General features: G+C 45.0%; 1 protein-coding gene across 6 annotated transcripts in view; it reads left to right on the top strand.

Moving 5' to 3' along the window:
* Positions 1-15,345, top strand: part of CUX1 (cut like homeobox 1) — a 371,822-nt gene that overhangs the window by 216,774 nt on the left and 139,703 nt on the right. For all 6 annotated transcript variants that reach the window (XM_068565281.1, XM_068565280.1, XM_068565279.1 and 3 more), the window contains exon 5: positions 11,632-11,769. In XM_068565281.1, coding sequence (XP_068421382.1) covers positions 11,632-11,769 — 138 coding nt within the window. The remainder of the gene's footprint in view (positions 1-11,631; positions 11,770-15,345) is intronic.

Genomic DNA, 15,345 nt, shown 5'->3' with positions numbered 1-15,345 from the left:
CCTTTTTCTTTGGTCTTCTTTTTCAAAATCGTTTTGGCTAATTGAGTTTCTATGTAAATTTTAGACTCAGCTTGTCAGTTTTTACAAACAAGCCTGCCAGGATTTTGATCTGGATTGCACTTTATCTGTAGATCAATTTGAGGAAAATTGACAACACTATTGAGTCTTCCAGTCCAAACATCGTATATTTCTTTATGTCTTTAATTTCCCTCAGCAGTATTTTGTAGTTTTCAATATACAGGCCTGGCCCATAGTGTTCAGTTTATCCCTAAATAGGTCATGTTTTTGGATGCTGTAGTAAATGGTATTTTTTTTGGTAATTTTTTTCCAATTCTTTGATGCTTTTATATAGAAATGTGATTAATTTTTATATAGTAATATTATATTTGTGACCTTTTAAAACTTACTTCTTAGTTCTGGAAGTTTTTTTGGAGATTCCCTAGACGTTCTATCTTGAATGTCCCTCGTGCCCTTGAAGAGATTATGCACTTTACAATTGTTGGATGGAATGTTCTGTAAATTTCAGGTCAACTTGGTTGATAGCGTTACTCAAGTTTTTTTTGTCCATATTGATTTCCAATCTGTAATATCATGTATTTCTTTTTTCTTTTCTTTTTCTTTTTTTCCACACTGGCCAGGACCTCCAGTACAATGTTGAATAGAAGTAGAAAAAGCAAACATCCTTGTGTTGGTCCCAACCTTAGGGAAATCATTCACTCTTTCAACATTGAATATGATGTTAGCTGTAGTGGGTTTTTGTAGACACCCTTAAAAGTTTGAGAAAAGTCCCTTTTAGTCCTAGTTTGCTGAGAGTTTTTGTCATAAATGGGTATTGAATTTTGTCAGATTTTTTTCTGCCTCAATTGAGCTAATCATATGATTTTTCTCTTTTATTCTCTTAATATGATGAAATAGTTTAATTTTCTAGTGTTAAACCAACTTTGCCTTCCTAGGATAAGTCTTACTTGGTTATGATGTATTGTGCTTTTTAGAATTTGCTGGATTTAATTTGCTGATATTTTACTAAGGATTTCTGCATTTAAGTTCATTAGGAATATAGCACTGTAGTTTTTTGCCTATTTTTTTTTTCCTTTTAATGTTTTTATGAGTTTTGGTATCAAGGTAGTACTGCTGGTCTTATCAAATGAGTTAAGTGCTGAAAGAGTTTATGTAAGATTGCCATTACTTCTTCCTAAAACATCTCTAGTTCACCAGTGAAGCCATCCAGGCCTGGGATTTTCTTTGTTGCAAGGTGTTTGTTTGTTTGTTCTTCCATTGCTCCCACACCCCCTCTCCCCATTGCAAACCACAAGTCTGTTCTCTATGTCTATGAGTCTATTTCTGTTTCGTAATAACTTCATTTGTGTTATATTTTAGATTCCACACATAAGTGATGTCATATGGTATTTGTCTTTCTCTTTCTGACTTACTTCATTTAGTGTGATAATCTCTAGGTCCATTCATGTTGCTGCAAATGGCATTATTTCATTCTTTTGTATGGCTAAGTAGTATTCCATTGTATATATGTACCACATCTTCTTTATCTATTCCTCTGTTGATGGACATTTAGGTTGTTACCATGCCTTGGCTATTGTGCATAGTGCTGCTATGAACATAGGGGTGCATGTATCTTTTTTAATTATAGCAAGGTTTTTAATTATAAATTTTACTTCTTTAACAGATAGAGGTCTATTAAGATTTTTTATTTCTTCTTGGGTCAGTTTTGGTAATTTTTTCAAGGAATGATCCATTTCACGTAAATTTATTAGCATAATGTTGTTGATGACATTTCATTACCTTTTAAATATCTGTAGGATGGGTAGTCCTGTCCCTTTTTTCATTCCTGATCTTGGAACTTGTGAATTCTTTTTTTCTTTTTTTCTTTTCTTGATCAGTCTGGCTAGAGCTTTCTGGAGTTTCTTAAAGTGGAGGCTTAGGTCACTGATTTATTTCACTGTGGCCAGAGAATGTGCTTGGTATGATTTCTGTTCTTTTAAGTTTATTGAGACTTGTTTTATGGTCCAGTATATTTCTATCTTGGTGAGTGTCCCACGTGCACTTGAAGGGAATGTGTGTTCTGTAGTTTGCTGAGTGGAGTGTTCTATAAATGTCAATTAGCTCAAGTTGGTCAACAGTGTTGTTCAAGTCTTTTGTATCCATACTGATTTTATATTTAGTTGTACTATTAATTAGCAAGCACAGAGCTTTGAAATCTTTATTATTGTGGATTTTTCTTTTTCTTGTTTCACTTATATTAGTTTTTAATTCATGGTTTTGAAGCTTTGTTTTGTAGTACATTTACTTTTAGGATTGTTATATCTTCTCAATGATTTGATACTTTCAAGTTTATACAGTGATTTTATTTTTGTTAATATTCCTTGTACTAAAGTTTGCTTTGTTTCATTTTGATATAGGCACTCCAGCTTTCTTTTGATTAGTGTTTCCATGTTATATCATTTTCTATCCTTTTACCATTAACCTATCTTTTTGTTTTATTTAAGTTGTATTTCTTGTAAACAGCTCTGTCGTGTTTTTTTTTTTTAATCCAGTCTGACAATCTGCCTTTTAAGTGGAATGTTAGATATTTTATGTTTCATGTAATTATGGATAAAGAGAGGCATAAGTCTACCGTCTTACTATTCACTTTCTACTTGTCTTACCTATTTTTTTGTTGTGTCTTTCTTGCTTTATTTTGATTATTTTTTGTGATCTTATTTTATCTCCTCAATTGTCTTATTAGCTATAGCTCTTTGTTTTATTTTCTTAGTGGTTACTTTAAGGTTTACATTAAGTGTCTTTAATTTATCACACTATACTTTCAAATAATACTATACCACTTCACATACAATGTAAGAATCTTACAGTACACTTTCACTCTCTCCTTCCTGTGCTTTGTGTATTGTTATTTATTTTACTTCTCCATATGTTATAACCCTACAATACATTGTACTATTTTTGCTTTTAAATAGTCAATTATCTTTTAAAGAAATTAAAAATGAGAAAAGTAGTACTTTATTTTTACCCATATATTTACCATTTCCAGTGTTGTTTATTCCTTTGTGTAGATGCAGGTTTCTGTCTGGCATCAGTTTCTTTTGGTCTGTAGCATTTCCTTTAACATATCTTTTACTGTAGGTTCACTGGCAATGAATTCTGCCAGCTCTTGTTCATTTGAAACACACAAACAAAATGTCTATCTCACCTTCATTTCTTTTCATTATTATTTTTAAAAATTATTTATTTTTATTTTTTTTTAATTTTTGGCTGCGTTGGGCCTTCGTTGCTGCAAGCAGGCTTTCTCTAGTTGTGGCGAACGGGGGCTACTCTTCATGGCGGTGCATGGGCTTCTCATTGCAGTGGCTTCTCTTGTTGCGGAGCACAGGCTCTAGGCACGCAGGCTTCAGTAGTTGTGGCTCATGGGCTCTAGAGCGCAGTCTCAGTAGTTGTGACGCACGGGCTTAGTTGCTCCGCAACATGGGGGATCTTCCCGGACCAGGGCTCAAACCCGTGTCCCCTGCATTGGCAGGCGGATTCTTAACCACTGCACCACCAGGGAAGCCCTCACCCTCATTTTTGAAGGATATTTTTTGTTGGGTATAAAACTATATATTGGCAGTTTTTGTTTCAGTTTTTCTCTCTCTGGACTGACTGACATCACTTCTGACAGGAGGTCTTCATCAGCCTTATCCTTCTTCCCCTAAGAGTCTTCTTTTCTCTGGCTTTTTTTTTTTTTTTGGCTGCATTGGGTCTTCACTGCCGTGTGCAGGCTTTCTCTAGTTGTGAGCAGGGGCTACTCTTTGTTGCGGTGTGTGGGCTTCTCATTGTGGTGGCTTCTCTTGTTGCGGAGCATGGGCTCTAGGAGCGCAGGCTTCAGTAGTTGTAGCACGCGGGCTCAGTAGTTGTGGCGCGCAGGCCCTGGAGTGCGCAGGCTCAGTAGTTGAGGCGCGTGGGCTCTAGGGCACGCGGGCTCCAGTAGTTGTGGCGCATGGGCTCAGTAGTTGTGGCTCGCAGCCTCTAGAGCGCAGGCTCGGTAGTTGTGGCGCACGGGCTTAGTTGCTCCGCGACATGTGGGATCTTCCTGGACCAGGGCTCAAACCTGTGTCCCCTGCATTGGCAGACGGATTCTTAACCATTGCACCACCAGGGAAGTCCCTTTTTTCTGGCTTTTAAGATTTTCTTTTTATTCCTCTTTTCAGCAATTTGATTGTGTTTATTGGTGTTCTTTGCATTTATTCTGCTTGGATTTTGTTGAGTTTCTTGGATTTGGGGGTTTATAGCTTTCACCAAATTTGGAAATTTTGCCACTTCTTTCAGATACATCCCTTGCCCCTTTCTGGGACATGTATGTTAGATTGCTTGATATTGTTTTACAGGCTGCTGAGGTTTTAGTAACTTTTTTTTTTTCAGTCTCTTCTCTGTGCTTCTATTTAGACAGTTTCTGTGACTATGTCTTTGAGTTAGTTCTCTGATCTTCTTGATTTTGCAGTGTCTAATGTGCTTTTAAGCCAATCTAGGGAATTTTTTTCATTTCAGATACTGTATTTTAAGCTCTAGAATTCCATCTGGGTCTTTATAGCTTCTGTTTCTCTCCTTATTGTGTTCATGTTTTTCTTTAAATCCTTGAGCATGCTTATAATTGTTTTAGTCTTTGTCAACTACTCCCATTATCTCTTTTTTATAAATTTATTTATTTATTTACTTTTTGGCTGCATTGCGTCTTTGTTGCTGTGCGTGGGCTTTCTCTAGTTGCATTGAGCGGGGGCTACTCTTTGTTGCGGTGCGTGGGCTTTCTCTAGTTGCATTGAGCGGGGGCTACTCTTTGTTGCGGTGCAGTGGCTTCTCTTGTTGTGGAGCACAGGCTCTAGGCGTGCGGGCTTCAGTAGTTGTGGCACGTGGGCTCAGTAGTTGTGGCTCGCGGGCTGTAGAGCGCAGGCTCAGTAATTGTGGCACACAGGCTTAGTTGCTCCGTGGCATGTGGGATCCTCCTGGACCAGGGCTCGAACCTGTGTCCCCTGCACTGGCAGGTGGATTGGTAACCACTGAGCCACCAGGGAAGCCCTACTCCCATTATCTCTTGTAATTTCTGGTTCTGTGTTTATTAACTGATGTTTTTTTCCCTTATTATCCTGATTCTTTGCATGTCTAGTAATTTTTGATTGGATGTTGGACATTGTAGTTAACTGGATTTTGTTGTCTTTCTTAAGAGTGTTGAAATATTTGGGGCAGGCAGTTAAATTACTTGCAGATCAACTCAATTATTCTGAGACATGTTTTTAAGCTTTTGGGGACAGGTCCAGACTAGCCTTTACTTTAGGATTAGCTTAGCCCTCCACTCTGGTGTGGCCCTCTGATGTCTTCTACTGAATGTCCTGGCTGTTCAACAAGCCTCTCTTCTCTGGCTAGTTGCAACTTGAAAGCCTCCCAACACTGTGAACTCTAGGAGTTGTTTACTTAGACCTTCCTTGTAGTTCTTTGTGCGGCCTTGTGGAGTTTCACCCTGTGTGTATGTATGTACCTTATCTTTTAGCAACAGATTTTATATGACTCCTCTGCAGATTTCTCTAGCTCTTTCTCTGCATATCTCCCTCCTTTCCAGGGCTCTGCCCTATAAATTCCGGTACCTCAATCTCCTGATCTTTAGATCTCTATCTTCTCAATCCAAGAAGACCATCATGCTCTGCTTGGGTTCCCCCTTCCCTGTGCTGCAGTCCAGAAAGTGTTTCCTGGCAGAAAGTCAGGGTGATCATAGGGTTCACCTTACTTGTGTCCCTCTTTCAGGGATCACCATTCCTGCTCTGCTGGTTGTACAACATCTGTAAATGGTTCTTTGTTTCATTTAGATTACCTAGTATTCTAGTTGTTTATGGCCAGAGGGCAGGTCCAGTGCCAGTTAATCTGTCATGGCCAGGAGTAGAAATCTCCAAGTTTTGTTAATGTTGTTTTGATTTTAATGGCTGTCATAAATGGCTGGAAAAGATAACTCACAAAGATACATAGACCCAAACCAAAGCAGTGCATTATTAGCTAACTTTACAAAAATATGATTCATATTTTTGAAACCTGCATACCAGTTATAAGAAAGTATTAGTTGAAATTCAGCTAGTAAATTTTTATTTATCATGGTATATCAATTTTTCTTGCTAACTAGTCAGAAGATACTGTATTTTTTATATATTAACAAATGGGTTTGAAACTCGTTTTGGCAAATATTTCATCAGGTTTGAGTCGGTTGATAATAGGTAACATCTATTGAGTATTAACTCCGTGCCTGGCGGTCTATCACATATTATCGTAGTTAATCCTTACAACAACCTAATGATATTGGCACAATTATTATGCCCAATTTATAGATAAAGAAAGTAAGATACAGAGATATTAAGTAGCTTGTCAAAGGTTGCACACCAGTAAGTGGCAGAGCTGGGATTCAATCGCATATAGTCTGGCCCACACTCTAAACAATTACCTTCTACTCCCTCTTGTCTGATATGAGGCATTGAGACATTTTTGTAGACAGTGTTATCTTTGCCCATAAGTTTATATGATGATGGGAACATTTCCAAATATCCACTTTTAGAGTGCTGTCACTGTAGATGAGTTTCATTCAAGTAGTTTTTTTTTCCCCCCTAAGTATTAAAACATCACATTTACTTCAAAGACATAGATTATGTGTTTATATTTTTTAAATGTCTGCCAGGCAGCATATTACTGATAGCCATCTGTCATCACAGAACAGGGCAGCTAATTTAGAACACTTTGCTTTTTAAAAGAAAAATTGTATAACTCATCTTTAAGCTTAAAACTCTTAAATACTTTGCAACTAGAAAACCAACAAACATTTTCGTGGTTCAGAGTACTGCAGTTTTCTTCTCATGCCCCAGTGGCTCATCTTGGCAAGAGTCCTATTCTCTGGTGGCTTTTTCCATCAGGAGTAGAATTGAATCCAAACTGAATCCCTTAGCTCACTGTAGACGCTGTATTTTCATGAGACTGACCCGCTACCTACTGTGCAACAGGGCACCTCCAACATTGTATTTTCAGCTCTAGAATTCAGTTCGATTCTTCTTTGTATCATCTCTTTCTCTCCTTAATTGTGTTCATATTTTTCTTTAAATCCTTGAGCACAGGCCTCCCACCCTGACCACTTGTCCTTGGCCGTTTTCCCTTCCCTTCATCATACCTCATTGGCTTCTCTCTATGCCTTGTATATGCCCATCCTCGCACCCAGCTCTGGACCTTTGAACTGCCATTCCCTCTGCCAAGAGTCTTCACGTTCTCTCCTCTTTGACATCCAGATCTCAATCCCAGGGTCAACTACTCAGAGGCCCTCCCTGTCCTTCTGTCTCCAGGACCCATTCCCCATTCTCCACACCCTGTCTCCTCTCTTCTTCATGCTTGGCAGTACTGAGAGCATTCTGATTTGTTTGGTTTTACTGTTTGTCTGTCTCCCTCACTTCAGTGGAATGTCAAGTCTTTGAGAACAAGGATTTTCTCTTGTTCGCCACCGTGTCCCCCCAGCACCTAGAATGGTCCTGACATCATAGAATGTGTATGTGGGCACCTGCAGTTGGACTGAAGTATTTTTGTGGCTGTGCCTGACCCTTCCCTGCTTCTTGCTCCCCTGCATGCTGTTTCTTCCACAGGGATTGACTGCCCCACAGTCTCCACAGGTCTAAACTCTGACTCTTCTTTTTAGAAAAAAAAAAAAAAAAATCTCCTTTTCCCAGTCTCTCTATCTGGGAATGGTCTTCCATGTGGCCCTTCTTGTTTAGCTTAGTTATTTGTGAACATGGTTTATCTCTGTGAGGTTGGGCCCAGCTGACTCTGCTGAATGTCCATCCCAATGAATCAGTGCCTTACCCAGAGCAGACAGATGCTTAGGACCTACTTGCTATATTAGTACTCGAAGAGAGTATAATTTAGTCGGCTGCTGGTTCAGAAGGCAGAAATCTTAATTAGACTTTTGCATTACCTGTTTGCCTGGCCGACTTCTTGCCTCCCCCTGTCCCTGGGTGAGATGCCAGCGCCTGACTCGCTGCAGAGCCCCCTCCCCCCCGACCTCTGGCTGTGATGGCTGGAATCAACGAGATAATGTTCCATGTACTTAGGGGAAGGTGCTGAATAAATACAGGTGACTTGTTGTTTATTATAATTATGTTCTTTGAGTCCTGTGCTGCATACTGAGCTGTAGAATGCCTCAAAGAGTGTTTTAGGAATGAACTATGAGATGATTGTAGAACACTTTGCAAGTCTGTCACATCGGGTGCATGGCACTGGCAGTAAGGCGTGTTGAATTGAAGGAGGCGGCAGGAAAGATGGGCTGCAGGTTTCCGTGTGGTGCTGTTCCACGTATGGGTGTGTGCTCTTGCCTCCCCCAGACAGTTCCCTAATTGAGCTGCTGAGATCGGAGGCTTGTGACGTTCAGAATAAGACCTAACAATACTTGTGTGGGGTTTAAGTGGCATTGGAAATCATTCATGAGGCAAAAAGCTATGATTTCCCCTAGATTAACATGCAGGCTGGGGTTTGGCATGCCGAAATTCACTGTTTTGGTCTCTAGCCCAAACATGCTAGAGTCATTATATTGTCATGTGGTAATTAACTGTTCCTGTAATACAAGTAATAAATATTAAGCCTAAGAGGTACTTTAGCAATGCCTTTTACATAATCCAAAACGATATTCAAATGCTGTAGGCGTTGAGTCATTCAACTGTACTGTAGTAAAGTTTGAAGTTTAATACATAGAGATTTTTGAACATTCAGTTCATTCTTTATTCTATGACCAGTTCTGCTACTTAGGCATTAACCTTTAATCATGTTCAATTAAATATATATGCCGTAATGAATAATTATAAGATTGCCAGAATTTTCATTTACAATATAATGCTTTGAAAATTTGTCTAAAGGTCCTAGTTACCATTCACTTGATAATGTGCGTATTATTTTTATATGTTACTGAATTCCTTGCTGAATCTAACGAGGGAAACTATTTTTTATTCAAAGCAGACACAGTGTGTCCTGGCCTCTTAAAAGGAATGGACTGGAAAAGTTGTCAAGAGAAATTTGGGGGATGGAGGGGCCGCATACTAGCTTAGCTCTTTAAAATATAATTTGTACTGGCAGTTGTGCTGGGAAACCTACAGCAATGAACATTCAGAGAATTTTATAGAAGCGCAGTGGTTCTTCTCCTCAATTCTTCCCTGACCCCTGTTTCAAGTTAAAGTTGTCGTTTTACATGGACGGGGCCACAGGCAATACTCTCTTTTATCTCCTTCAGGTCATTTGCCCAGCATAAGGCCATGTGGGGAGTGGGAAGAGGAGTGGGGGTGGGAAGGTGTCCAGGGAAGATACTGGAATTAAAAAAAAAAAAAAAAAAAGCTGCACCTGGAATGTTCTGAGGATGTTCATTCTGTAGTGCTATTACCACTCCTACTTACAAGGAACCATCTCCCCGAAATAGCTTTTGAAATCTAATTTAGTACAAATATTTTAATGCTGATAAAAATAATAATGAGAGGCCACAAATGAGAAAGCGATGAGGTCATCATAAACTGTACATACGCACAGAATCAGTGCCCGGCTGCCGGGGTTTCACATGATGGGCGGTGTTAAACGCTGTGCTGGACGTGCCGCGGGGCCTGCCTTTTGTAAACCCCACCAAGACGCTGGCTCCTCAAAGCGCTCCTGGCTCCTGGTGGCCCCGCCGACTGAGGCGTGGTAGACGGAGCCCTCGTTTCCAGGAACCAAGGGTGGTCTGAAAAATTAACTGCTCTGGTATTTGAAAATTAAGTGAGCGCTTGGATATATACCATTGTTGATCCACTGGGCTCTGTGTTTAGCATTCCTCAACCGGAGACTAAATCTTTGCAGCCGTCTCACAAGTGATGCTGGCGTCCATACCAGAAATATCTTCCGTAATCTTTTCTAAGCCCAGCAGACTCGGGTATGCTTCTACTCTGACGGGGCCCCAGAGTCCTAGAGGAAGTGCCCCACTGGGGCCCGGCAGGTGGATTATAAGTGCAGCAGAAATAAAAATAAAGACCCAACTGATGCCAGAAGAACACCTAATGTCTCTCCATTTTGTGCTGAATGAACGGTAAAGGCAAAGTCCGCGCCTGTACCCCAAATTCCACGTCTGCACTGTCCGATTTTAGGTCCAAATCTGTTGCAGGAAAGGGGACCCCTTCCATGGCCCGAGAGCGGGCTCTTGTCTAACACTCGGGAGTGAATTGTCCAAGGAGACACAGGTGCTGACAAAGCAAGAGACTTTATTGGGAAGGGGCGCCCGGGCAGAGAGCAGCAGGGTCAGGGAACCCCGGAGAACTGCTCTGCCACACGGCTCCCAGTCTCGGGTTTTATGGTGATGGGGTGAGTTTCCGTGTTGTCTCTGGCCAATCACTCTGACCCAGGGTCCTTCCTGGTGGCACATCCGTCGCTCAGCCAAGATGGATTCCAGCAAGGAGTCTCGGAGGCTGGTAGGACTTAAGGACTGGCGTCTCCTCTCTCCTTTTGACCTTGCCCGAATTCTTCCGGTCGGTGGTAGCTTGTTAGTTCCGCATTCCTTACCAGGACCTCCTGTTGTAAGAGAACTCATGCGAGTGGCTGCTGTTGTTCCTGGCCAGGGTGGGCAGTTTCGGTCAGTGGTTCCCCTCACAAATCCAGTTTTTTTTGTAAGTGAGTCTGATGGTGGAGAGCACATTGAATTGGCTGCAGGACCTCTCATAACTGGCCCAGATGCCCTTCTCCTGCTGTTTGTACTCTAACCAGGAGTGTGGTGACCTCCTGGCTGGCTGGCCCGCCGGCACAGGACGGGTCACAGCAGCTGGGTCACCAGCTGTGCCTCTGAGGAAAGACAGAACCGTGGAGAGCAGAAACCCGGGGTTCTCCCATCTTTAGATCACTGGCTGGTAAGCCCTGACTCTTCCCTGAGCATCCTTCATCAGGAAAGGAGGGCCGTGACAGAAGGGGGAGCCCGCCCCCTCAGGGGACCTTCCTCTTTGGAAGGACAGTCACTGGATCTCACAGGCTTGGGTTTGAGATCTCTCTGCCCAACTAACCAGCCGGAAACCTGGGCCCATCACCCCGCCTCAGTGAGCTTTAGTTCCCTCTTCTGTGAAAGGAACGTGATCTGTGTGTCACATCTCTCTCCCAGGAGTGTCCTGGGGCTCAAATGAGAAAATGTCCGTAAAAGTGTTCTGTGATGGCCAGACGCTCTCCGGGTGTCAGGTGTTATTTCCAACTTCATAAGAATTATTGGAAACTTGAGGCCTTCGGCACATTCCCACTCGCTGCTTCCTCCGCGTGGGCGCTAGGTGGTAGGTGATTTTCCCGGGCTCCTCCCCTTGCCGCCGCATGTATCTTTCTTCCTGTCGGATCAGGGAATGGAAAATCCTTTAAGTGTCATAGCAGGCCAGGGGAGTGGGCAAATCCCAGGGAGCCCGTGGCCATCCCCACCCCGTTTTCATGTACTGGGTCGGTCTGCGTGCATATCCCGTAGCAGCCACAGAGAAGCACGCGGTCCATCCAGCCGCGGGGCCTTGGGGAGCTGGGCGACCTGCTCCAAGCCTCCTCGAGGCCAGGAAGGTGGCTCGAATGTGTCCAGAAGGGGGTGACGTGTGTTTCCCTCTCGTGCAGATCCCGTTCCGGCTCTGGACCTCGGGCAGCAGCTCCAGCTCAAAGTGCAGCGCCTACACGACATTGAAACAGAGAACCAGAAACTTAGGGAAACTCTCGAAGAATACAACAAGGAATTTGCTGAAGTGAAAAATCAAGGTTGGTGGAAAATGTATTCATTCCTTCCTTTTTCTTTCTTTCTCTCTTCTTCTCTTTTTTCTTTTCTTTTCTTTCTTTTTTTCTTTTTTAATTGCCTTCCCCATACTGTTGGAACTAGCTCTGATTGTCACCTTCATCATAAAGTCCGGGTGGGGCAAGAATCAGAGTCATTAAAGAGAGATAATAATAATGCTTAGCAATTGAGAAGGAAAACTTTACCTCTGCACAACAACTGCATATGATTTTATTGCCCTCCCGCCGGGACCGATCAGGATTCTTTTAAAGTTCTTCCTGAATCATCATGTAATAGGATCTGCCTTTTCAAAGACGGATGCGTTGCCTGCGGGTGACACCTGTCAGAGAGCCAGCTCATGATCAAAGGGTCACATCCAGTAAGTCATTTAATAATTGAGGCCGATACATTAAGGCTTCAGACGCAGCCTGCACATCCCCACGCGTGAGCCCCATGGTGTCCTGGTCACTGTCACCTATCCATGACGAAGTTAACGAAGGAAAACATAACAGCTTTTTGGCAACAAGGAGAGAGGGCAAAGGTTGCCTGGCTTTTCCTGTCTGGGAAGAACAAAGAAATCTCTCCCACACCTAAAATCCAGACGTGTCCCAATCGGGAGCCTCTTGGCTTCCTTGTCTTGAGGAAAATCACTGCCCCATCTGACAGCCGCTGTAGGTTTCTCAGCCAAGTCCAAGTAAAAGTGGGCCTGTTTGGTTTTGTTTGGGGGTGTGGGTGAGGAAGGTGACAAAAAAGAGAGCAAACTGCTTGGGGGACTTCCCCTGAGGGCTGGAGAAGGAATTACCTGATGAAGATTTTTTTTTTTTTTTTGGCTGTGCTGGGTCTTCGTTGTTGTGCGCAGGCTCTATGGCACGTGGGCTTCAGTTGTTGTGGCGCCTGGGCTTAGTTGCCCCGAGGCATGTGGGATCTTCCCAGACCAGGGCTCGAACCCGTGTTGCCTGCATTGGCAGGCGGATTCTTAACTACTGCGCCACCAGGGAAGTCCCTGATGACGATTATTAAAAGCATCCTTGGGTTTTGAGACCTTTGGACACCGGCTGGCAAGGAGGGGTCGGGTGCGGAAAGGACCTGGGAAGAGGCAGGAAGGTCCAGGCCTGGGCAGTAAGGACAGCAGGCCCGAGGGCCCCTTCCTCGGGGACGCCACCTCAATCTGGCCCACGGGGAGCTGTGAGCCTGTGGGACCCAAGGGACAGTTTGGTCCCGCTGGGGAGCAAGGTGAGGACTTAGGAGCTTGGGGTCCAGTGAGGGAAATGCTCCCTTCCCCCAGCAGGACTTGGCTCTGGTCAGAACCACCCAGCGCCCAGGGAAAAGAGAACCTGTAAATTCTGGTTCTGCACGTTTCCTTCCAGTGACCTCTGGCATCTTATTTTGACAGATCCACCGTTTGGGTTTCCTTCAGTTTGATTTGGTTTTGTTGTAGGGCCTGGTCGCCCTCCCCCGCTGTTTTGTCAGCGCCCCAGGGCCAGTTGCCCAGCGTGGGGATCATCGCCTCCCCAAAGGCCTCACCTGATGGACATTTCTAAATGAAATGCAGAGCCTAACGGACTTCCCTGGCGGTCCAGTGGTTAGGACTGCACTCGGCGCTTTCACTGCAGGGGGCATGGGTTCGATCCCTGGTCGGGGAACTAAGATCCCACAAGCCACGTGGCGTGGCCAAAAAAAGAAAGAAAGAGAGAAAGAAAGAAATGCAGAGTCCAAGACTCAAGAACAAAGGCTCCAAAGGCCAGCAGACCGGGCCGGGGTCCCTTGGTTGCCACCACTTCGCTGTGCAGCCTGGAGCAAGTGGTCTCACATTGTTGAAGCCTCGTTTCCTTGGGTGGGGGCAGAATTCTCGTACTAACCCTGACGGGCTGTTGTAGGATTAAATGAGATGCAGCCGAGGCGTTAAGCGCTGTTCCCGACACTCAGTAAATATCAGCTGCTCTTAACTCAGCGCTGTGGCTTTTTCCAGAAATCGCCCCCCATCCTTCTCTTTGTTTATAGGTATCTTTACAGATCTTCCCCGCTGCCAGGAAAATGCTGCTTTCCTCTCTTTTCTCCCCAGTATAAAAATGCTTTGAATTTGGAAGGGGTTGAGGTGCACATCACTTGTTTTAATCATCACAGCTGTAGTGTGGATGGATCAAATGTTAGAGCAGGACAGGAGTTTCTTTATCACATGCTGTAATTCTCCCCCACTCCATGTAAAAGTGAGTGAACGGGGCCCAGGCACAGCCCGTGGGAGCAGAGCTCTTCGTGTCCTCTCCTCCACGCCGCTCTCCCTCCTCCCCTGCTCATGCGGAGGGGACCCAGCTGGGACACGCCCAGGGCAATGCCCTGGACCCGGGCCCAGGTGCCAGAGGAGGGACCGAGGCTCCAGGACAAATCCGCCCCTGGCTCACTGAGCAGCCCACCTGGGCTGGATGTGACCCTACTTTGATCATGAGCTGACTCTCTGACAGGTGTCACCCGCAGGCAACGCATCCGTCGTTGAAAAGGCAGATCCCCATCAGACAGAGTGGGAGCCCCGAGCTAGTGCCCCAAACTCCCCTGGAAGGAGCATAGATGGGTCACACTGAGAAACCCATTGGGCTGAGCACCAGGGCCCAGGGGCTGCCCAGAGGTTTCCAACCCATTGCTCAAGGCAGAAATGCTGCGTGTTTACAGCCGCATTGACCATCGACTAAAAAGAATGTGCAGATGTTTCCAGAGGTGACCTGTCGTGTCCGCTTTGGACGTGTTCTGCTCCCTCCCCATCACTCCATGTTAACCATTGTGCTCACAGAGCATTTCTTCCAGGCCCCAAACACCCAGCCCGAGAGGCAGGAAGCCCCCTGTTCATCTCTCAGATACCCTGCCAAGGTCATTGGTCTTAATTCCCTCTCTCCTCCTCTGAGGAGAACCCTCTGGTTCCATTGGATGAAAAAGGCCCATTTCTTATCTTAACGAAAGAGCCTCTAGCTTTTATGCACCAAGCCACGTGGGTACAAATGCCCGGCTGCCTGGCTCCTGCTTGGCCCGGCGTGTCTGCGCAGCTCAGGGAGCAGAAGCTGACGTGAGTTACAGCCCGAAGGAACAAGGGCCACCAGTCCCAGCGCTTCCATGGGCAGAGACCTGGCAGGCGACGTTGTCGCCTGAGCCTGGAGCCCCGTTGTCACAGCCCCGTCGAGGCCTCACCCTGCTCAGCCCAGCCTCATGCCTCAGCCACTTTCTGAGCACCCACTGTGTCAGGTGCTGGGACGACCAAGGAACTCAGCCTTGCCCCCCGCGAGATGGACCCACGCCCAGGCAGGTGCGGTCCCCCAGGAGCTCCACCATCCTTGGAGCCAGGGCCTCGGTGCGCTGCCTGGGGCTGAGTTAGGACCCTGCCCTGTTCATTGCATCTGCTCTCGTGTTCCTATTTTGGGTCATTGAAGCAACTGCTGTAAACACGCACTTGGTGGTGGGGGAACCTGGGCTTTCCAGGGGCGACCCTGACCCCCAAGGGACCCTGCGTCCTGAGCACCGGGCACTGCAGGGCTTCACCACACAGCACTGCTTCCCACGCCTCTGGCACTCACCCTCCC

This window comes from Eschrichtius robustus, chromosome 16 (genome assembly GCF_028021215.1).
Source record: "Eschrichtius robustus isolate mEscRob2 chromosome 16, mEscRob2.pri, whole genome shotgun sequence".
Classification (NCBI taxonomy): Eukaryota; Metazoa; Chordata; class Mammalia; order Artiodactyla; family Eschrichtiidae; genus Eschrichtius; species Eschrichtius robustus.
This window is presented reverse-complemented; position numbering and strand designations above follow the sequence as displayed.